Genomic DNA, 21,440 nt, shown 5'->3' with positions numbered 1-21,440 from the left:
GACACTCGTGTCACCAGCGGGGCAGGACTCACAGCTCTGTGCCCGCATTTTACAGGCAGGGGGGCTCAGCAGCTGCACACACACGTGTCACGAGTCTGGGGGGTCTCAGCTGCTCCTTAGCCAGGTGTGACAAGTTGGGGTTGGGGGGTCTCAGCTACTCTGAACCTCCCTGTCACGAGCTGGGACAGGTCTCAGCAGCTCTGTAGCCACCTGTCACGAGTTTGTGAGGCCTCAGCAGCTCTGCACACACACACACACATACAGGTGTCACGAGTGTGGGAGTTCTCAGCAGCCCTGCGCCCACCTGCCATCAGTTTTAGGGGGGGGTCTCAGTAGCTCTGGACACGTGTGACAAGTTTGGGGGATCTCAGTGGCTGTCGTGAGTGTGGGGGTCCTCAGCAGCAGCTGTACTTAAGTGTGACGAGTTTGGGGTGTCTCAGCAGCTGTGCCACCCCCATGTCACGAGTTTGGGGTGTCTCAGCAGCTCCCCACACATGTGTCACGAGTTTGGGGTGTCTCAGCAGCTGTGCCACCCCCATGTCACGAGTTTGGGGTGTCTCAGCAGCTCCCCACACATGTGTCACGAGTTTGGGGTGTCTCAGCAGCTGTGCCACCCCCATGTCACGAGTTTGGGGTGTCTCAGCAGCTCCCCACATGTACAGCACGAGTTTAGGGGGTCTCAGCAGCTCCCCACACATGTGTCACAAGTTTGGGGTGTCTCAGCAGCTGTGCCACCCCCATGTCACGAGTTTGGGGTGTCTCAGCAGCTCCCCACACATGTGTCACGAGTTTGGGGTGTCTCAGCAGCTCCCCACACATGTGTCACGAGTTTGGGGTGTCTCAGCAGCTCCCCACACATGTGTCACGAATTTGGGGTGTCTCAGCAGCATCAGCTGCGTCCCCCCATGTCCCAGGCAGGGGCAGTGGGTCCCCAGCAGCCCCTGGCGCGTGTCACGAGCACGAGTGGCCGCAGCCCCCCGTGGCCTTTGTCCCGTGTCAGAGCACGGGGGGGGCTCGGCAGCCGCCGCTCCCGGCTCTCGGCGTTCCCTCCGCGTCCCTCCCGGATCCGGCTGTCCCCGGAGCTGGCAGCCTGTCCTGGCCGCGGCGCCCGAGCGCGTCCTCCGCTGGCCCTGCCACCCCGGCGAGGCCCCTCGGCTGGCAGTGACCCTTGTCCCCGCTCTGGCGGCGGTGCCACGGCGTCACGCGGGGCAGAGGGCACCCGCGGGGCCACCGGAGCCATGGACGGAGCCATGGACGGACGCACGGACAGGTGGGGACACGGGCGGCGGCCGGTGACAGCGGGGTGGCGGGGACACGAGGTCACGCTGCTGGAGGGTGTTGCCGTTCTCGGTGTCCCTGCTCCCGGGTTTTGGCTCAGGTGGCTCCATCCCACGAGACCCAGCTCCGGGCATCCTGTCCCAAGGATCCCCCCACCCCTCCAAGTGTCCCTTTTCCCACGTGTCTCAGTCCCAGGTGTCCCTCTGCCCCGTGTCCCCATCCCAGACGACCCAGCCCCATCTTTCCCAATCCCACGTGTCCCAGTCCCACCTTTCCCAGTCCCAGACGTCCCAGTCCCATCTTTCCCAATCCCAGGTGTCCCAGTCCCACCTTTCCCAATCCCAGGTGTCCCAGTCCCATCTTTCCCAGTCCCAGGTGTCCCAGCCCCATCTTTCCCAATCCCAGGTGTCCCAGTCCCATCTTCCCCAGTCCCAGGTGTTCCAGTCCCACCTTTCCCAATCCCAGACGACCCAGTCCCATCTTTCCCAGTCCCAGACGACCCAGTCCCATCTTTCCCAGTCCCAGGTGTCCCAGTCCCATCTTTCCCATTCCCATCTTTCCCAGTCCCAGATGTCCCAGTTAAAAGTGTCCCTGTTCCATAGATCCCAGTCCCAGGTATCCCTGCTTCCAGTATCCCTCTCCAAGGCGTCCCACATGTCCCACTCCTCAGTTTCCCGCTCTCCCATATCCCAGTCCCAGCATCCGCCTGACTCCAGGAAACCCCTGGATTGTGCCCGAGGGGGAAGGGACACCCTGGCGCTGCCCCAGCACCGTCCCCACCCAAAATCCCCCCAGTGCCAGGTCCCTGGGGGTGCCCGCGGCCCCCACCCGCGGGGGGACCCCCAGCACCCCCCCCCCTGCGGGTGTAGGGTGGTGTTAGGCGGGTGGAAGGAGGGCACAGGGGGGTTCTGAGGGTGCGGGTGGGTTTAGGTTGGGGGTGGGGGGTTCCACAGCAGGTTCCCCCCACTCCCGCCCCTCCCCACATCCCCAGCTCGTGGCTGGGAGCCCCCCTGGAGCAGTTGCCCACCCCGGCGCTGATCCTGGACCGGGCCACGCTGCACGGGAACGCCGAGAGGATGCGGGAGCGCTGCCGGGCGCTGGGGCTGCGCCTGCGCCCCCACGTCAAAACACACAAAACCCTGTGAGTGCCCCCCCAGCATCGCCGGCAGCCGCCCGCTGTCTCCCCTGAATCCCCCCCCCACCCCGACCGCCTCCTCCCTGCATCCCTCTGGGTTCCCCTCAGTTCCCCCTCAGCCTCTTCACCCAGTTTTCCTCCCCAGCATCTCCCCATCCTCACCCCAAAATCCTTCCCCATCATGCCAGTATCCCCCACCCTCCCCATCAGCTTCCTCCCCAGTATCCCCCCAGTTTGTCCAGCACCCTCCCAGTATCCCTCCCAGTGTCCCCCCCATCTTCCCCTCAGGACACCCCACCTTGCCACCCAGCATCTCCCAGTCCTGCCCCAGTTTTCTTCAGCTTCACCCCCAGCCTCTCCCCATCACCCCTCCCCGTATTCCCCACAGAATCCCCCCAGCATTTTCCCAGAATCCCTCCCAGCATTCCTCAGCTTCCCCCTCCTCAGTATCCCTTCATTATTCCTACAGTTTCCTCCCCCCAGTATCCCCCCTTGGCACCCCTCAACTTCCCTCGGGCACCTTCCCAGGATCCCTCCCAGCACCCCCCTCATCAGCCCCACCTTCCCCACAGGTATTTCCCCATCCTCCCCCATATCCCCTCCCCATCCTCCCCCGTATCCCCTCCCCATCTTCCCCCGTATCCCCTCACCATCCTCCCCAGTATCCCCTCCCCATCTTCCCCCGTATCCCCTCACCATCCTCCCCAGTATCCCCTCCCCATCCTCCCCCGTATCCCCTCACCATCCTCCCCAGTATCCCCTCCCCATCCTCCCCAGTATCCCCTCCCCATCCTCCCCAGTATCCCCTCCCCATCCTCCCCAGTATCCTCTCACCATCCTCCCCAGTATCCCCTCCCCATCCTCCCCAGTATCCCCTCCCCATCCTCCCCAGTATCCCCTCACCATCCTCCCCAGTATCCTCTCACCATCCTCCCCAGTATCCTCTCACCATCCTCCCCAGTATGCTCTCACCATCCTCCCCAGTATCCCCTCACCATCCTCCCCCATATCCCCTCACCATCCTCCCCAGTATCCCCTCCCCATCCTCCCCAGTATCCCCTCCCCATCCTCCCCAGTATCCCCTCCCCATCCTCCCCAGTATCCCCCATCCTCTCCCTTCCACCCAACCTCTCCCCCAGTCTCCCTCCGGGTGCCTCCTCATCCTCCCTCTCACCATCCCCATCCTCCCTCCCAGTATCCCCCAACTCTCCCTTCGCACCCAAACATCCCCCCAGCACCTTCCGAGAGCCCCGCCCAGCACCGCCGGCATTCCCTCATCCTCCTCCTCCTCCTCCTCCTCCTCCTCCTCCTCCTCCTCGGTCCATCCCGGATTCCCAGGGAAGGGGCGGAGCTGGCCACGGGCGGCTCCCGCCGGGGCATCGTGGTGTCCACGCTGGCCGAGGCGCGCTTCTTCGCGGCCGGGGGCTTCGATGACATCCTCTACGCCTTCCCGGTGCCGCGCTGGCGCCTGGCCGAGTGCTCGGCGCTGGCCCAGCGCCTGCAGGAGTTCCAGGTGCTCCTGGACAGCCCCCAGGGGCTGGAGATGCTGCTCCAGAACCCCCTTCCCGGCGGGAAGCGCTGGCTGGTCTGGCTCAAGCTGGACTGCGGGAATGGCCGGGGTAGGTGAGCCCCAGATCCCATGCCGGGGGTGCAGGGGGGGGACGGCGTGTGCCGTGCCGAGGGGGGGGGTGGGATGCTCTGAGTGCCCCCGCATCCAGCATCTCAACCAGGATGGGCCATTGAAGCCTCCTAAAAGTCATTAATCAAGGGTGTTCCTCGGGGAACGATGTCCTGTGTCCCTCCAAGCCACCAGATCCTCCATCCCAACCACGATGGAGCATCTAAACCCCCCCCAAATCGTTATTTAAGGATGGTCCATAGAGAGGGATCCCCATGTCCCCCCAGGCTCCCAGATCCTCCATCCCAACCACGATGGAGCATCTAAACCCCCCCAAAATCGTTATTTAAGAATGCTCCATAAGGAGGGATCCCCATGTCCCCCCAGGCTCCCAAATCCTCCATCAAAACCATGATGGAGCATCTAAACACCCCCAAAATCTTTATTTAAGGATGCTCCATGGAAAGGAATGCCAACGTCCCTCCAAGTCCCCAAATCCTCCTTCCCAACCACAATGCAGCATCTAAACCCCCCCAAAATCGTTATTTAAGGATGGTCCATAGGGAGGGATCCCCATGTCCTTCCAAGTCCCCAAATCCTCCATCAAAACCATGATGGAGCATCTAAACCCCCCCTCAAAATTGTTATTTAAGGATGTCCATAAGGAGAGATCCCCATGTCCCTCCAAGCTCCCAGATCCTCCATCAAAACCATGATGGAGCATCTAACCCCCCCAAAATCGTTATTTAAGGATGCTCCATGGGAAGGAATGCCCACATCCCTCCAAGTCCCCAGATCCTCCTTCCCAACCATGATGGAGCATCTAAACACCCCCAAAATCGTTATTTAAGGATGGTCCCTAGGGAGGGATCCCCATGTCCTTCCAAGTCCCCAAATCCTCCTTCCCAACCATGATGGAGCATCTAAACCCCCCCAAAATCTTTATTTAAGGATGGTCCATAGGGAAGGAATACCCACGTCCCTCCAAGTCCCCAAATCCTCCTTCCCAACCACGATGGAGCATCTAAACCCCCCCAAAATTGTTATTTAAGGATGCTCCATAAGGAGGGGTCCCCCCAAGCCCCCAAATCCTCCTTCCCAACCACGATGGAGCGTCTCAGCCCCTCCAAAGCCATTTTTCCCCAGCCACGCCTGGAAAACGCGGCAGAAGCTGCCCCAAAGCCCCACCGTGGCCCTTTCAAACCCCCCCGCCTCCCCTCCCCAGCCCCGTTCCCAACATTCCCGCCGCCGGGATGCTCCGTGGGGGCGATGTCCCGGTGTCCCCTCACCCATCCCCCCCAGCCCCCTGCCACGCTCGTGTCGCCTCCCCAGCCGGGATTCGTCCCGCGGATCCCGGGGCGCTGGCTCTGGCTCGGGCCATCGCCCAGGGCTCCCCGGAGCTGGTGACGCTGGTGGGGGTCTACGCCCACTGCGGGAACACCTACGGCTGTCGCGACATCCCGGCCATCCAGGCCATCGCCAGGGACACCACGGCCGCCGTGCTGGAATTCGTCACCGCGTGAGTGGCCGGGGTGAGCGGGCGTGCGGGGATTTGGGGACAGGAAGGGTCAAGGCGGCCGCTGCCCCCCCCTGCCCCAAGCGCGGCTGTAAATGCGAATCACCCCCATAAAGGGGCCCTCAAAGCCCTCCCCACCCGGGGGGCACCGGGGGGTGGTGGCGGCGCCGCTGGCCTTTGATGTGGCTGTGACCTGGGGCATTGTCCCCTCCCTCCTCCCCGGCGCCCTTTCATCCCGGCGGGGGTCCGCATCCTGCAGGGAATTGCGGGCCGGATGGCTCCTGCTGGGAAAAGGAGCTGGAACCTCCCCCCCCCAGCCCCGCCAGGGACAGGGATGTGCCCACCTGGGGACACATCCCGGGGGTCACCGGCCCGGCCCAGCCCGCGGTGGCACCAGGTTGTGGTGGGGAAACCCCAGATCCCACCCCCTCCCCAAAATATGGGAGGGGGGGGGGGGGGCTCCCAGGCACATCTGGGGCTGGTTCCGAGCACATCTGGGGGTCCAGAAATATCTGGGAGGGGCCCCAGGCACATCTGGGGGGCATTTCTGGCACATCTGGGAGCGGCCCGGCACAGCTGAGGGGATCCCGGGCACATCTGGATGATCTCTGGCACCACTGGGGCCTCCCAGGAACATCTGGCAGCGCCCTCACACATCCTGGGGGGGGTCTCCAGCACACCTGGGGGCTCCCAGAACCACCTGGAGGGGTCTCCAGCACATCTGGGAGTGCTTCAAAACATCTGGGGGGGGGGGCGTCCAGCTCATATAGGTGGATCTCTGGCACATCTGGAGATGCTTGGGCACATCTGGAGGGTGCTCTGCCACATCTGGGGGGATCTGGAGGGCCCTGGGTCTTTGAGGGGGCTCTCGGGCACATCTGGCTGGCACCGGGGCACATCTGGATGCCTCCCCAGCACATCCTGAGTTCTCCCCGGCGCGCTCGGGGGGAGGCTCTTCCACATCTGGATGGCTCCCTAGAGCGTCTGGGGGCCTCCCTGGCACATCTGGTGCAGGAGCCGCCTCCGCTCTTGTTCCCGGCGGTGCCCGGGGGTGACAGACCCACCTCTGGCCACCCGGGGGTGACGTCCCCCACCTCGACCACCCAGAGGGTGCCCCCACCCCCCTGCGTGTCCCCAGGCTGCGGCAGGCGGGGATCCCGTGTCCCCAGGCCACCATCGGCTCCACCCCGTCCTGCAGCCACCCGGTGCCGGAGATGTCGCAGCTCACCGAGGTGCACCCGGGCAATTACCTCTTCTACGGTGAGCGGGACGGGCACCCCCGGCCCGGGAGGGAGACCCCCGCCCTCCGCGAGGGTGGGACACGGCCAGGCTGAGCCCTTGTCCCCCCCCGCAGACCTGCAGCAGACCCAGCTGGGCTCGTGCCGGCCCGAGGAGGTGGCGATCCGCGTCCTCACCAGGGTCATCGGCCACTACCCCCACCGCGGGCAGCTGCTCGTGGACTGCGGCTGGGCCGCCCTGAGCCTGCACGGCCGCGACCAGGGACCCCCGGGCTGTGCCGCCATCGAGGGCCACCCCCAGCTCAGGTGACACCCGCGGGGATGGGGGGGGCCGCGAGGGGGACGGGACAGGTGACACCTGTGCCCCCGTTGTCCCCGCAGGCTGGTGGGGCTGACCCAGGAGCACGGGCAGGTGGAGGCCGTGGGCGGGCAGCTGGATTTCGGGCAATTCCCGCTGGGAAGCACCTTGGCGCTCATCCCGTTCCACGTGAGTGCCGGCCCCGCGTGTCGCCTCGCGTGCCAGCCCCGCGTCACAGCTCGTTGTCCCCTCTGTCGCAGGCCTGTGCCACGGCCGCCATGCACCCCGTGTACTTCGTGCACGCTGCCGGCAAGGTGGTGGAGCTCTGGCGCCCCGTGCGCGGCTGGTAGGGAGGAGAGAGAGGGGAGCCCGCGGGGGGATGCACCCGCAGCCAGACCCTGCACCCAGCCGGGCTCCCGGCACCCGCCCTGGGCCGAGGCTCTGCGCCCACAGCGAGACCCTGCAGCCGCCCCGAGTCACTCTGTGCACCCACGCTGGGGTCCCCGCACCCACACCAGAGCCCCGCACCCTCTGCCAGGTCCTGCACCCGCTCCTGCACCCTGCACCCACTCCCACCTTGCACCCATTCCCACACCCTGCACCCGCTCCCACACCCTGCACCCACTCCCACCTTGCACCCATTCCCACACCCTGCACCCACTCCTGCACTCAATCCCACGCCCTGCACCCATTCCCACCTTGCACCCATTCCCACACCCTGCACCCACTCCTGCACCCATTCCTACACCCTGCACCCATTCCCACACTCTGCACCCACTCCTGCACCCATTCCCACACCCTGCACCCATTCCCACTCTGCACCCCCTCCAAGTCCCTCCACCCACTCCAGGATGCTGCGCCCACCCCGGGGCTCAATAAAGCTGCTTCTCCCGCTTCCCAGGCATTTATTTCCCCGGGGAAGAGCCGAGGGAGGCGGAGGGAGGGGGGGGTGACACCGTCCCCTCGGTGTCCTCGATCCCAGCTCGGAGCGGTCCGGTCCGAGTTGGACGCGTCGCGACGGGCGGGATTCGAACCCGCGACCCCCGGGCCTGCGAGGGGCAGGGCTCCAGGCCTGGCCACGCCCCCCAGGCCGCGCGCAGCCAATGGCAGCGCGCCCCGCCCGGCCCTGCCCGGGGGAGCCACGCCCAGCCCGGCCCGGCCCAGGCGCGACGGAGCGGCCGAGAGGAGCCGAGCGGGGCCGAAGGGAGCCGAACCGGGGCCGAGCGGGGCCGAACCGCGACCCAGCGGGGCCGAACCGGGACCCAGCGGGGCCGAAGGGAGCCGAACCGGGGCCGAGCGGGGCCGAAGGGAGCCGAACCGGGGCCGAGCGGGGCCGAACCGGGCTGAGCGGGGCCGAAGGGAGCCGAACCGGGGCCGAACGGGGCCGAACCGGGACCGAGCGGGGCCGAAGGGAGCCGAACCGGGGCTGAGCGGGGCCGAACCGGGACCCAGCGGGGCCGAACGGTGCCGAACCGGGACCGAGCAGAGCCGAACGGGGCCGAACCGGAACCCAGCGGAGAGGAGCGGAGCCGAACCGGGACCGAGCGAAGGCGAACGAGGCAGAGCGGGGGACGGAGCGGCGCCGAAGCGAGGCCGAGCGGAGCCGGACGGGACCGAAGCCGCTCGGAGCAGTTCGGCGCCGCTCGGGCTCGGTTCGGCCCGGCCCGGAGCGGGTCCCGGGCCGGTGCCGGCGATGCGGCCGCTCCCGGTGCCGCTGCTGCTGCTGCTGCTGAGCCCGGTGCGGGCGGGACGGGACCGGGACGGGACGGGCCGGGTCTCCCGCTGCCCCCGGGGCGCTCCGGGTCACTTCGCTCCGTGGCTTTTTGGGGTTTTTTTTTGTTTTTTTGGGGTTTTTTGGGGGTTTTGGGGTTCTTTTGGGGTTTTTTGGGGGTTTGGTTCCGTTAAATTTGGGTCATTTCGGTTCAGTTCCTTTCCTTTCCTTTTACTCCATTTTCCTCCTTTTTTTTTTTTTTTTTTTTTCTCTCTTTATTTTCTTTTATTCTCCTGCTTTATTGTCTTTTTATTTTCCTTCTTTCATTTTTATTTTTATCGTCCTTTTTCTTTTTTTTTTTTCCTTTTAATTTTTGTTTTCCTCTTTTACTTCATTCTCCTCTTTTGAATCTCACTTTATTTTCCCCTTTTATTTTTTTTATTTTCCTTTTTAATTCTGTTTAATTACCCCTGTTTTATTTCATCTTATCCTATTTTATTTTCCTTCCTTTTCCTTCCTTTTCCTTCCTTTTCCTTTATTCTTTTCCTTTCTTTTCCTTCCTTTTCCTTTCTTTTCCTTTCTTTCCTTTCCTTTCCTTTCCTTTTCCTTTCCTTTCCTTTCCTTTCCTTTCCTTTCCTTTCCTTTCCTTTCCTTTCCTTTCCTTTCCTTTCCTTTCCTTTCCTTTCCTTTCCTTTCCTTTCCTTTCCTTTCCTTTCCTTTCCTTTCCTTTCCTTTCCTTTCCTTTCCTTTCCTTTCCTTTCCTTTCCTTTCCTTTCCTTTCCTTTCCTTTCCTTTCCTTTCCTTTCTTCTTTTCCCTTCTTTTCCTTTCTTTTCCTTCCTTTCCTTCATTTTCCTTCCTTTTCCTTTATTCTTTCCCTTCCTTTTCCTTTCTTTCCCGTTCTTTCCCTTCCTTCCATTTTCATTCCGTTCAGCTTTTCCCTTCCTTCCTCTTCCTTTCATTTCGCGCAATTTCTTTCCATTCCCTTTCCATTTCGATGCCTTTTATCTCCTTTTTATTTACTATTTATTTCCTTTCCCTTCCGCCCTTTCCCTTCCATTCCCCGCTTTTATTTCTCATTTTTTTGTTTTTACCGCTCCCCAATCCCCCCCCCCCCCCCGAACCCCCTTTTCCGTGCTTTGGGGGGGTCCCAGTGGGAATTCGCGGATTGACGGGGAAACTGAGGCAGGACCCGCTGTGCCCGCAGGTGCCGGGGCGGGGCGGGGGGTGCCCCCCGTGTCCCCGCGGTGTCCCCGAGCCCTGCGACCGCAGTGAGTACCCCAAAACCACCCCGAACCCAGAAACGCCCCAAAAAAACCACCCCAGAAACCCCAAAACGCCCCCAAAACCCGCAGCGCCGAGCCCCGCGGAGGAGGAGCCGGAGGAGCCGTGCCCGCCCTGCCCGCCCTGCAGCCGTGAGTGGCACCGGGGCGCCGAGGGGGGCTGGGCCGCGGGTCCCCTTGTGTGCCTCAGTTTCCCCATGTCGCTCCTTAATTTCCCCTTTTGTGCCTCAGTTTCCCTTGCGTGCCTCGGTTTCCCCATGTCGCTCCTTAATTTCCCCTTTTGTGCCTCAGTTTCCCTTGTGTGCCTCGGTTTCCCCATGTCGCTCCTTAATTTCCCCTTTCGTGCCTCAGTTTCCCTTGCGTGCCTCGGTTTCCCCATGTCGCTCCTTAATTTCCCCTTTTGTGCCTCAGTTTCCCTTCCGTGCCTCGGTTTCCCCATGTCGCTCCTTAATTTCCCCTTTTGTGCCTCAGTTTCCCTTCCGTGCCTCGGTTTCCCCATGTCGCTCCTTAATTTCCCCTTTCGTGCCTCAGTTTCCCTTCCGTGCCTCGGTTTCCCCATGTCGCTCCTTAATTTCCCCTTTTGTGCCTCAGTTTCCCTTCCGTGCCTCGGTTTCCCCATGTCGCTCCTTAATTTCCCCTTTTGTGCCTCAGTTTCCCTTCCGTGCCTCGGTTTCCCCATGTCGCTCCTTAATTTCCCCTTTCGTGCCTCAGTTTCCCTTGCGTGCCTCGGTTTCCCCATGTCGCTCCTTAATTTCCCCTTTTGTGCCTCAGTTTCCCTTCCGTGCCTCGGTTTCCCCATGTCGCTCCTTAATTTCCCCTTTCGTGCCTCAGTTTCCCTTCCGTGCCTCGGTTTCCCCATGTCGTTCCTTAATGTCCCCATGTTATTGCCTTAATTTTCCCTTGTTGTGCCTCAGTTTCCCCACGTTGCACCTCAGTTTCCCCCTTTTGTGCCTCGGTTTCCCTCTCGTGTCTCAGTTTCGCTTGTGGTGCCTCAGTTTCCCCACGTTGCTGTTCAGTTTCCCCTTTTCATGCCTCAGTTTCCCTTTTGTTCCTCAGTTTCCCCTTGTGGTTCCTTAATTTCCCCTTTTTGTGCCTCAGTTTCCCCTCGTGGTTCCTTAATTTCCCTATATTACGCCTCAGTTTTCTGTCATTGTACCTCAGTTTCCCAGCTTGCCTCAGTTTCCCCATGTTGCTTGTAATTTCCCCTTTTCCTGCCTCAGTTTCCCCTGGTGGTAGTTCTCTTTCCTCATGTCATTCCTTAATTTCCTCACACCGTGCCTCAGTTTCCCCTTGTTTGGCTCACTGTCCCCTTTCGTGTCTCAGTTTCCCGTCCTGCTTCGTTTTCCTCACACTGTGCCTCAGTTTCCCCACACTGTCCAAAATTTCCTCCCTTTGTGCCTCAGTTTCCTCTTGCCCTGCCTCAGTTTCCCCTTTTTGTGTCTCAGTTTCCCATCCTGCTTCATTTTCCTTACATCGTGCCTCAGTTTCCCCACATAGTTCCCTAATTTCCTCTCGTCCTGCCTCAGTTTCCCCAGTTGCCCCTCAATATCCCCATGTCCTACTTTAGTTTGCTCATGTCGTGCCTCAGTTTCCCTTTTTTTACCTCCTTCCCTCTTTTTTTTGTGCCTCGGTTTCCCTTTTTTAACCTCATTCCCTCTTTTTCTGCCTCAGTTTCCCCCATTTTACCCCATTCTCTTGTGCCTCAGCTCCCCACATTTTATCCCATTCCCCCTCGTGCCTCAGTTTCCCCTTTTGTCCCTCATTCCCCCTTTTCGTGCCTCAGTTTCCCCTTTGCTCCCCTCATTCCCCCTCACTGTGCCTCAGTTCCCCCTTTTCGCCTTATCCCCCTCACTGTGCCTCAGTTTCCCCTTTTCGCCTTATCCCCCTCACTGTGCCTCAGTTTCCCCTTTCGTCCCTCGCTCCCCCTCACTGTGCCTCAGTTTCCCGCCGTGTCCCTCAGGGAGCTGTCCCCAAACCCGGGGTGGGGCGGGGGGGGGCCCCCTCTCCAGAGGGGAAACTGAGGCACGGCCGGCAATGTCCTCGTTCCCTTCCCCCTTTCCCCGGGGCTCCCGCAGGCGGGGCCGCGGCGCCGCTCCCTGAGGGGACCCCGGGGGCGCCCCCCGAGCCCCCCGGGGACATCATCCCCCTGTACTGCGCCCTCCTGGCCGGGCTCGTCGTGGGGCTCGTCGCCTACGTGGCCTTCAAGTGGTGAGTGGGGGGGGGGCTCGGTGTCCCCCCGGTGTCCCCCGGTGTCCCCCGGTGTCCCGCGGTGTCCCGCGGTGCCCCCCGGTGTCCCGCAATGTCCCGCGGTGTCCCCCGGTGTCCCCCGGTATCCCCCCTGTGTCCCCCCTGTGTCCCCCCGGTGTCCCCCGGTGTCCCCCCGTGTCCCCCCGGTGTCCCCCCGTGTCCCCCCGGTGTCCCGCAATGTCCCGCGGTGTCCCCCCGGTGTTCCCCGGTGTCCCCCCGGTGTCCCCCCGGTGTCCCCCCGGTGTCCCCCCCGGTGTCCCGCGGTGTCCCCCCGGTGTCCCCCGGTGTCCCCCGGTGTCCCCCCGGTGTCCCCCCGGTGTCCCCCCCGGTGTCCCGCGGTGTCCCCCCGCTGTCCCCCGGTGTCCCGCGGTGTCCCCCCGGTGTCCCCCCGGTGTCCCCCCCGTGTCCCCCCGTGTCCCCCCGTGTCCCCCCGGTGTCCCCCCCGTGTCCCCCCGTGTCCCGCGGTGTCCCCCGGTGTCCCCCTGTGTCCCCCCGGTGTCCCCCGGTGTCCCCCCTGTGTCCCCCCGGTGACTCGCGGTGTCCCCCCGTGTCCCGCGGTGTCCCCCGGTGTCCCCCGGTGTCCCTCGGTGTCCCCCCTGTGTCCCCCCGGTGTCCCCCGGTGTCCCCCGGTGTCCCCCGGTGTCCCCCCTGTGTCCCCCCGGTGCCCCCGGTGTCCCCCCCGGTGTCCCGCGGTGTCCCCCCGGTGTCCCTCGGTGTCCCCCCGGTGTCCCCCCGGTGTCCCCCGGTGTCCCCCCGTGTCCCCCCGTGTCCCGCGGTGTCCCCCGGTGTCCCGCGGTGTCCCCCCTGTGTCCCCCCGGTGTCCCCCGGTGTCCCCGCGGTGTCCCCCCGGTGTCCCCCGGTGTCCCCCGGTGTCCCCCCGGTGTCCCGCGGTGTCCCCCCGGTGTCCCCCGGTGTCCCCCCCGTGTCCCCCCTGTGTCCCCCCGGTGTCCCCGCGGTGTCCTGCGGTGTCCCCCCGGTGTCCCCGCGGTGTCCCCCCGGTGTCCCCCGGTGTCCCCCCGTGTCCCCCCGGTGTCCCGTGGTGTCCCCCCGGTGACCCCCTGTGTCCCCCCGGTGTCCCTCGGTGTCCCCCCGGTGTCCCCCCGGTGTCCCCCCTGTGTCCCCCCTGTGTCCCCCCGGTGTCCCGTGGTGTCCCCCCGGTGTCCCCCCGGTGTCCCCCCGGTGTCCCTCGGTGTCCCCCCGGTGTCCCCCCGGTGTCCCCCGGTGTCCCGCGGTGTCCCCCCGGTGTCCCCCGGTGTCCCCCCGGTGTCCCGCGGTGTCCCCCCGGTGTCCCGCGGTGTCCCCCCCGTGTCCCGCGGTGTCCTCCGGTGTCCCCCGGTGTCCCGCCGGTGTCCCGCGGTGTCCCCCCTGTGTCCCCCCGGTGTCCCGCGGTGTCCCCCCGGTGTCCCCCGGTGACCCGCGGTGTCCCCGCAGCTGGCACACCTGCCGGAGGAAGCGGCAGCTGGACAAGGCGCGGGACGCGGCGGACGCGGAGAAGCCGCGGGGGGACGGCGGCGGCGGCGGCGGCAGCGCGGACAGCGCCGGACCGGAGCCGCCTCAGCCCCGTGAGCGCCCCGGGCCCGCGGCGTGGCGACAGCCGGTCCCGGGGGTTGGGGACAGCCGACCCCGGGGGTTGGGGACAGCCGGTCTCGGGGGTTGGGGACAGCCGGCCCCGGGGGTTGGGGACAGCCAGATATGAGGGGGTCTGGGGACACACACATCTGGGGGATTTGGGGACACTCGGCCCTGGGGGGGTTTGGGGACAGCCGGCCCCGGGGGGATTTGGGGACACCCAGTTCTGGGGGTGTTTGGGGACAGCCGGCCCCGGGGGATTGGGGACAGCCACATATGAGAGGGTTTGGGGACACACAGATCTGGGGAGATTGGGGGGGACAAACGCGGGGTGGGGACACCAGGCTCCGGCGGGTTTGGGGACACACAGATCCGGGGGGGTCTGGGGACACCCGGCCCCGGGGGGATTTGGGGACACCCGGCCCTGGGGGATTTGGGGACACACAGATCTGGGGGAGTTTGGAGACAGCCGGTCCTGGGGGGATTTGGGGACAGCCAGCCCCGGGGGTCTGGGGACAGCCACATATGAGAGGGTTTGGGGACACGCAGATCTGGGGGGATTTGGGATTTGGGGACACACAGATCTGAGGGGACTGGGGGGGGGGGGGACATCCGCGGGGTGGGGACAGCCGGCCCCGGGGGGTTGGGGACAGCCAGATATGGGGGGATCTCGGGCTTTGGGGACACCCAGATCTGGGGGGGGTTGGGGACACCCGGCCCCGGGGGGATTTGGGGACAGCCAGATCTGGGGGGACTGGGGGGGACATCCGCGGGTTTGGGGACCCTGGGGAGGGTCAGGGTTTGGGGGCACCTGAGAATTTTGGGGTGGGTGGGAGGGGACGGGATGGGATTGGGATGGGATGGGATGGGATGGGATGGGATGGGATGGGATGGGATGGGATGGGATGGGATGGGATGGGATGGGGTGGGATGGGATGGGATGCGATGGGATGCGATGGGATCACCGAGCACCCAGAAGGGGTCGGGGAGAGCACCCAAAGGGGTTGGGAAGCCCTTAAATGGGATTAGGGAGCGCCTGGATGGGGTCGGGGGTCCCCTTACACCTCCCGGGGGGGCTCGGGAGGCGCCCGCACCCTCGGCCCGCCTGTCCCGGCTGGAATCGCGGGGTGCTGACCCCGTCTCTCCCCGCAGCGCCCCCCGAGGGTCCCGCCCTGCTCGCGGTGTCCCCGCGGCGCCCGGAGGAGCCGGGGGAGCTGGAGCGGCTCCTGGAGCTGGGAGCGCCCGGCAGCGACCGGCGCGGCCCCGGTGGCCCCGCGGTGGCACCGGGGGACGTCACCTCCGCCGTGTGACACCCCCGGGGACACCGGGGCCGCGCCGGTGGCTGCCCCCGGCGGGGCTCCGGCTTCCCGATGGATTCCTGGGGAGTTTTTTTTTACGTGGGTTTTGTACTTTTTTAGGGATTCTGGGGGGGGTGGGACGGGGACCTTTGGTGGCTGGCGCCGGCTGGGGGCATTAAAGGTGTCACTGGGTGCCACCAGGGTTTGTGTCCTCGGGTGTCTGTGTGTCCGTGCGTGTTCCCGGGGTGTGTCCCCTCAGGTGTTCCGGGTGTCACCAGCTGCCTGCTTGTCCCCAGGTGTCCATGTGTCCCAGGGATGTGTCCCTCCAGGTGGCCAAGTATTCCCAGGTGTCCCTTCCGGTGTCCGTTTGTCCCCAGCACGTGTTCCCTTGGCTGTCCCCGGTGTCCATGGGATGTGTCCCTTCAGGTGTCCCTTCAGGTGTCCGTTTGTCCCTGGAATGTGCCCCCTCGGGTGTCCCAAGTGTCCCCAGCTGTCCGTGAGTCCCCTCGGGTGTCCGTGTGTCCCTGGGATTTGTGTCCTTGGGCATCCACGTGTCCCCACGTGTGTCACCGGGATGTGTCCCAGGATGTCCCACACCCATCCCACACCGACCCCAGGCGTGGGTGGCCCCAGGAGGAGGAGGAGGGGACACCCTAAAGACCCCAAGGCAGGTGGCACTGGGGACAGAAAAAGCCATTTTTAACCCCAAAAGGCTCCCCAAACTTCCCTTCCCAGGGGGTCCAGATTCCCGGGAATGCTGAGAGTGACAGGAGGTCCCCAAGGGAGAGGGGACATCCCAAGCCAGGTCCCCCTTGTGGCCCTGCCCAGCATCGATTTTGGGTGGTGGGGTTTTTTTGTTGTTTTTTTTTTTTTTTTTTCTTTTGATTTTTTATTTTTTTCTCTTTTTTTGCTCTTTTTTTTTTTTTTTTTTTTTTTTTTTTTTTTTTTTACATAAAAAGTTCCGTAAAAATTGGATAAAGTAAAATGCTCGAAGCAGTAAAATCAATCTTATCAACATGGCCAGAAATCCGCAGTATTTACAGGGAGACGGAGGAAACCTCGCAGAACCAAAAGGAAAAACCAAGGAAACAACCAAAAAAAAAAAAAACAAAAACAAAAAAAAAATCTGGGAATAACCCCCGAAGTCTCCTGCCAAACGTTCCCGTGGGATCGGCACGTTTGGGGCTGAAAGCAACGGGGAAAAAAAAGCAAATTATTATCAATATATTCACATATACGTTAAAATATAATACAGAGCTTGGGAGCAGCGCCGGGAGAGCCGGGCTTGGGAAAGCCTGGATCAGCAAAAGCAGGCTTGGGAAAGCCCGGCTCATCCTCCTCAGCGATGGGAACCAAGTTTGTTTTCCTTAAAAAACCAAAAATCCATCGTCATAATAATAATAATAATAATAATAATAATTAATAATTAATAATAAATTCACAGGTTGGTGGCTCGGGAGGGCGAATCCCAGTGGGAATCGGGGCTCCCGAGGGCCGGGGGTTATTCCAGGGGCTATTCCAGCTCCGTGTCCTCTTTGGGCTTGTAGAGGATCCCGAATTTCTGCATGTACTTCTTGATGTACTCCTTGGTTTTGTGTTTGACGTTCTCGTTGCACTCCAGGTCCTCGGGGTTCTTGCAGTACTTGAGCTCCTTGTTCATCACTCCGTGGGTCAGCTGTGGGAATGCCACGGGAATGCCACGGGAATGCCACGGGAATGCCACGGCCACTCCCGGAATTCCCACCAAGCCCAGGCCTGGGCACCCCCCAGGCTACTGTGCTCCTGCTTCCCAAATACTTCCTCTTATTCCCAAATATTCCCTGAGCCACTGTCATATTATTCCCCAAATATTCCTGAATTATTCCTGAAATCTTTGGTGTTGGTCCCTCAGTATCTGCTGTTATTTTCCAAACATTCCCAAAGCTATTTTCTTGTTATTCCACAAATATTCCCTCTTATTTCCAGATACTGCCCTAGCTGTTGTCATATTATTCCCCAAATGTTCCCCAAATATTTCCCAAATATTCCTCAAATGTTCCCCAAATCTTTGGTGTTGTTCCCTCAGTATCTGCTGTTATTTTCCAAACATTCCCAACCTATTTTCATATTATTCCCCAAACATTCCCAAATATTCCTCAAATGTTCCCCAAATATTTGGTGTTGGTCCCTCAGTATCTGCTGTTATTTTCCAAACATTCCCAAGCTATTTTCTTATTATTCCACAAATATTTCCTCTTATTTCCAGATACTGCCCAAGCTATTGTCATATTATTCCCCAAATGTTCCCCAAATATTCCTCAAATATTCCCCAAATATTTGGTGTTGTTCCCTCAGTATCTGCTGTTCTTTTCCAAACATTCCCAAGCAATCTTCTTATTATTCCACAAATATTCCCTCTTATTTCCAGGTACTGCCCTAGCTGTTGTCATATTATTCCCCAAATGTTCCCCAAATATTTCCCAAATATTCCTCAAATATTCCCTAAATATTCCTGAAATATTTGGTAGTGTTCCCCAAATATCTGCTATATTTTCCAAACATTCCCCAAGCTATTTTTCTATTATTCCCCAAATATTCCCTGAGCTGTTGTCATATTATCACCCAAATATTCCTCAAATATTCCATAAATATTTACTATTGTTCTCCCAATATCTGCTGTTCTTTTCCAAACATTCCCAAGCTATTTTCCTATTACTCCCCAAATATTTCCTGTTCTTCCCCAAATATTTTCTATTACTCCCTTAATTATTTTTCTATTACTTCCCAAATATTCCCCAAATTAATTCCTAATGCTCAATTTGCTATTATTTCCCATATATTCCCTAAATATTTGGTTTTGTTGTGCCAATATTTGCAATTATTCCCCAAATACTTCCTATTTTTCCCAAATATTCCCTAAATTATTCTCCTGTTATTGCCCAGATATTCCCTAAATATTTTCTATTATTCCCCAAATATTCCCTAAATATTTCCTATTACTCTTCCATATTATTTACCCATTATTCCCCAGTTATTCACTATTATTGCCCAAATATTCCCTGTTATTCCCCAAATATTCCCTGACCTGCTGTCGTATTATTGCCCAAACCTTTCCTGTTATTCCCCAACTATTCCCCAAATATTCCCTAAATATTTCCTACTCTTCTCCCAGTATCCCCCCACCATTTCTCCTTCCCTTCCCTCATCCTCCAAGGAGCTGCAGGCAGTTGGAATCACAATCCCATTTCCTGGGGCCATCCCTTGGTCCCCATGTCCCCATACCCCATTGTCCCTGTACCTCCCACGTCCTCATGTCCCACATCCCTGTGTCCCTATAGCCACCATATCCCTGTGTTCCCAAAATCCCTGTGTCCTGTACTTCCCATGTCCCTGTGTCCCTATGCTCCTGCATCGTGTTCCCATGTCCAGCATCCCCATATCCCTGTGTTCCCAAAATCCCTGTGTCCTGTACTTCCCATGTCCCTGTGTCCCTATGCTCCTGCACCGTGTCCCCATGTCCCTTTATCCTCCATGTTCCCATGTCCCACACCCCCCTCATCCCTGTATTCCCAAGTTCCCATACCCCTCATGTTCCCAACTCCTGTGTCCCCACATCCCTCTATCCTCCGTGTCCCCATGTCCCCATCGCCGTGTCCCTGTGTCCCCATGTCCCTGTAACACCCAACTCCCCACTTCCCACATTCCAGTGAACCTGCACTCTCCATGTCCCCAAGTCCCACATTCCGTGTCCCTGTATCCATGTCCCCATGTCCCTATGCTCCCATGTCCCACATCCCACTGTCCCTATGTCCCCACATTCCTGTGTCCCCATGTCCCTGTATCCATGTCCCCATGTCCCTATGTCCCATGTCCCTATGCTCCCATGTCCCACATCCCTGTGTCCCTATGTCCCCACATTCCTGTGTCCCCATGTCCCTGTATCCATGTCCCACATCCCTGTGTCCCTATGTCCCCACATTCCTGTGTCCCCATGTCCCTGTATCCATGTCCCCATGTCCCTATGCTCCCATGTCCCACATCCCACTGTCCCTATGTCCCCACATTCCTGTGTCCCCATGTCCCTGTATCCGTGCTCCCATGTCCCACATCCCCATGTCCCTGTACCCTCCATGTCTCCACATCCTCTGTCCCCATGTCCAGTGTGTCCACACATCCCTGTGTCCCTGTGTCCATGTCACCATGTTCCCACACTCCGTGTTCCCATGTCCTTGTATCCCATGTCCCTGTACCCTCCACGTCCCCACATTCCCGCATCCGTGTGTCCCTGTACATGCCGTGTTCCCCCATCCCCGTGTCCCCATGTTCCCATGTCCCTGTACCCTCCGTGTCCCCCCACATTCCCACATTCCCACCTTGCGTGCCAGGTGTTTGAAGTCCTCGGTGGTGGTGATCCGGCCCACCTTGCAGTCGGGCTTCCGGTAGGGATTCAGGCACTGCACGATGAACTGGGACATCTGCGGGACACAGCGCTGGCTGCGGCTCCCTGCTGCCACCACCCCATCCCATCCTGTCCCATCCCGTCCCATCCCATCCCATCCCATCCCGTCCCGTCCCATCCCACCCCACCCCATCCCACCCCATCCCATCCCATCCCGTCCCGTCCCATCCCATCCCACCCCATCCCACCCCATCCCATCCCACCCCATCCCATCCCATCCCATCCCATCCCATCCCATCAATCCCACCCCATCCCACCCCAATCCCATCCCATTCCCGGGCTGGGATCCCTCACCTCTTTCCTGAACACCTCCTTGCTCTTCTTGGCCAGCTCGCTGGACGTGTCGGCTTCCGCCGTCTTGGGCTTCTTGGAAGACTGGAGAGGGAACGCAGGGATGGCAACGCTTCCCTGGTTCCGCCTTGGGGACAGCGCTCCTGTCCCACAGCCGGGTGGGCAGCACAGCTTCCAGCCCATTCCCAGGGACATTCCCAGGGATATTCCCAGCCCATTCCCAGGGACATTCCCACCGCATTCCCAGGGACATTCCCAGCCCATTCCCAGTGATATTCCCAGCCCATTCCCAGGGACATTCCCAGCCCATTCCCAGGGACGTTCCCAGCCCAACACCAGCACGCCCCCCAGTCCAATCCAGATCTCCCATCCTGATCCCAATGAGCTTCTCAGCCCAATTCCAAGGAGCTTCCAGGCCCGTTCCAGTGCTCTCCTCAGCCCATTCCCAACACCGTTCCCAGCCCAAGGCCGGCACCTTGCCCAGTCTGATCCAGGTACAATTCCCAGACAAATGCCAGCCCGCTCCCACCCCAAACCAGGGACTTCCCAGCCTGGTCCCATGAACTTCCCTGCCCTCTCCCGGCGCTCTTCCCAGCCTTATCCCAGCAAACCTCCCCACTCAGCCCTGGTGCATTCCCCAGTTCAATCCTGCTGAACTTTCAGGTGGTGAACTTCCCAGCCCCATCCAGGCTCACTTCCCAGCTCATTCCTGGTGAGCTTCCCAGCCCAGTCCCGGCACGCTCCACACCCCAAAGCAGGCATTTCCCAGCCCCATCCCAGTGAGCTCCCCAGCCCGATGCCAGCACGCTCCTCGCCCCAATCCAGGCACAATTCCCAGCCTGATCCCAGCACAATCCCCAGCCCAGTCCCAGCATTTCCCAGCCTTGCTCCTGGCACTCCCCAGCTCAGTCCCAACACTTTTCCCAGCCCAATCCTGGCACAATTCCCAGCACACTCCTGGGCTGGGAGGCACAGGGACCACTCCTTGCTCTTGTTTTCTTTGGGAAAAAAGCTGGAAAAAGAGAAGGAGTGGAGCCTGGGGAAGTCAGGCAGGTCCATAGTGGGAATAAGTTCTGTGGTGGTGGATTTTCCTTCAGAAATTCCCTGGGAGGGCTGGGGCCCCCCACAAGCATTCACATGGATTATCTTTAGCTACAGTCAAGATAAAGGGAATTTTCTAGGAATTTCTGGCTGCTTCCCTGAGTACTGATCCCTGATTTACTAACGGAGTAGAATCCAGCCCAGCTGCATCCCGGAGTCCATCCCTCCACGCTGCATCCGCACCCACCTCCCACACGCTCCCATCCCAAGCTCTGTGATCTCCTTGGAGCCTAAGAAGGGAAAAGCAGCATCCCTGCACCAGCACCATTTTCTGGGAGAGGTCTGGGATCCAGGTCATCCCAGACTGTAAGGACAGGAAGAGCAAAAGGATTTGTTAAAGGTTTGGAAAGCCGGGGGAGGTTTCCCTTCTCCTTCTGCTCTTTGATGATGTCCCAATATTTCTTTTAATTTAAAAAATCCC

General features: G+C 60.7%; 3 protein-coding genes across 3 annotated transcripts in view; 2 read left to right on the top strand and 1 right to left on the bottom strand.

The window, feature by feature from the left end:
* The first annotated feature begins 1,198 nt into the window (after window positions 1-1,198).
* On the top strand, window positions 1,199-7,662 carry LOC128817253 (D-threo-3-hydroxyaspartate dehydratase-like). The gene is made up of 8 exons (XM_053995645.1): window positions 1,199-1,270; window positions 2,270-2,419; window positions 3,752-4,032; window positions 5,364-5,550; window positions 6,686-6,807; window positions 6,902-7,091; window positions 7,167-7,272; window positions 7,344-7,662. Exons 1-8 carry the CDS (start codon window positions 1,239-1,241, stop codon window positions 7,431-7,433), a joined length of 1,158 nt encoding a protein of 385 aa, XP_053851620.1. The 5' UTR covers window positions 1,199-1,238; the 3' UTR covers window positions 7,434-7,662.
* Window positions 7,463-15,372, top strand: LOC128813594 (skin secretory protein xP2-like). The gene is made up of 7 exons (XM_053988856.1): window positions 7,463-7,621; window positions 7,934-8,821; window positions 10,000-10,063; window positions 10,148-10,207; window positions 12,151-12,283; window positions 13,754-13,884; window positions 15,044-15,372. Exons 1-7 carry the CDS (start codon window positions 7,463-7,465, stop codon window positions 15,199-15,201), a joined length of 1,593 nt encoding a protein of 530 aa, XP_053844831.1. The 3' UTR covers window positions 15,202-15,372.
* An 805-nt stretch (window positions 15,373-16,177) lies between these two features.
* The window catches only part of SETD2 (SET domain containing 2, histone lysine methyltransferase), a 51,519-nt gene continuing 46,256 nt past the window's right edge, over window positions 16,178-21,440 (bottom strand). Inside the window, exons 19-21 of the mRNA XM_053988741.1 lie at window positions 19,922-20,002; window positions 19,542-19,643; window positions 16,178-16,864 (exon numbers count right to left, since the gene is read on the bottom strand). Of these exons, the coding sequence (XP_053844716.1) occupies window positions 16,703-16,864; window positions 19,542-19,643; window positions 19,922-20,002 (345 nt within the window). The 3' untranslated portion in view covers window positions 16,178-16,702. The remainder of the gene's footprint in view (window positions 16,865-19,541; window positions 19,644-19,921; window positions 20,003-21,440) is intronic.

This window comes from Vidua macroura, chromosome 1, assembly GCF_024509145.1.
Source record: "Vidua macroura isolate BioBank_ID:100142 chromosome 1, ASM2450914v1, whole genome shotgun sequence".
Classification (NCBI taxonomy): Eukaryota; Metazoa; Chordata; class Aves; order Passeriformes; family Viduidae; genus Vidua; species Vidua macroura.
The sequence above is the reverse complement of the archived record's forward strand: the minus strand, read 5'-3'. Positions and strand labels throughout refer to the sequence as shown.

Coding starts and splice junctions, on each gene's coding strand:
- LOC128813594 (XM_053988856.1), top strand. CDS start 7,463: ATGCACCCGCAGCCAGACCCTGCACCCAGCCGGGCTCCCGGCACCCGC. Junction 8,822..9,999: donor TGCTGCTGCTGCTGAGCCCG/GTGCGGGCGGGA, acceptor CTGTGCCCGCAG/GTGCCGGGGCGGGGCGGGGG. Junction 10,208..12,150: donor GCCCTGCCCGCCCTGCAGCC/GTGAGTGGCACC, acceptor GGGCTCCCGCAG/GCGGGGCCGCGGCGCCGCTC.
- LOC128817253 (XM_053995645.1), top strand. CDS start 1,239: ATGGACGGAGCCATGGACGGACGCACGGACAG. Junction 1,271..2,269: donor ATGGACGGACGCACGGACAG/GTGGGGACACGG, acceptor CCACATCCCCAG/CTCGTGGCTGGGAGCCCCCC. Junction 6,808..6,901: donor GGGCAATTACCTCTTCTACG/GTGAGCGGGACG, acceptor CCCCCCCCGCAG/ACCTGCAGCAGACCCAGCTG.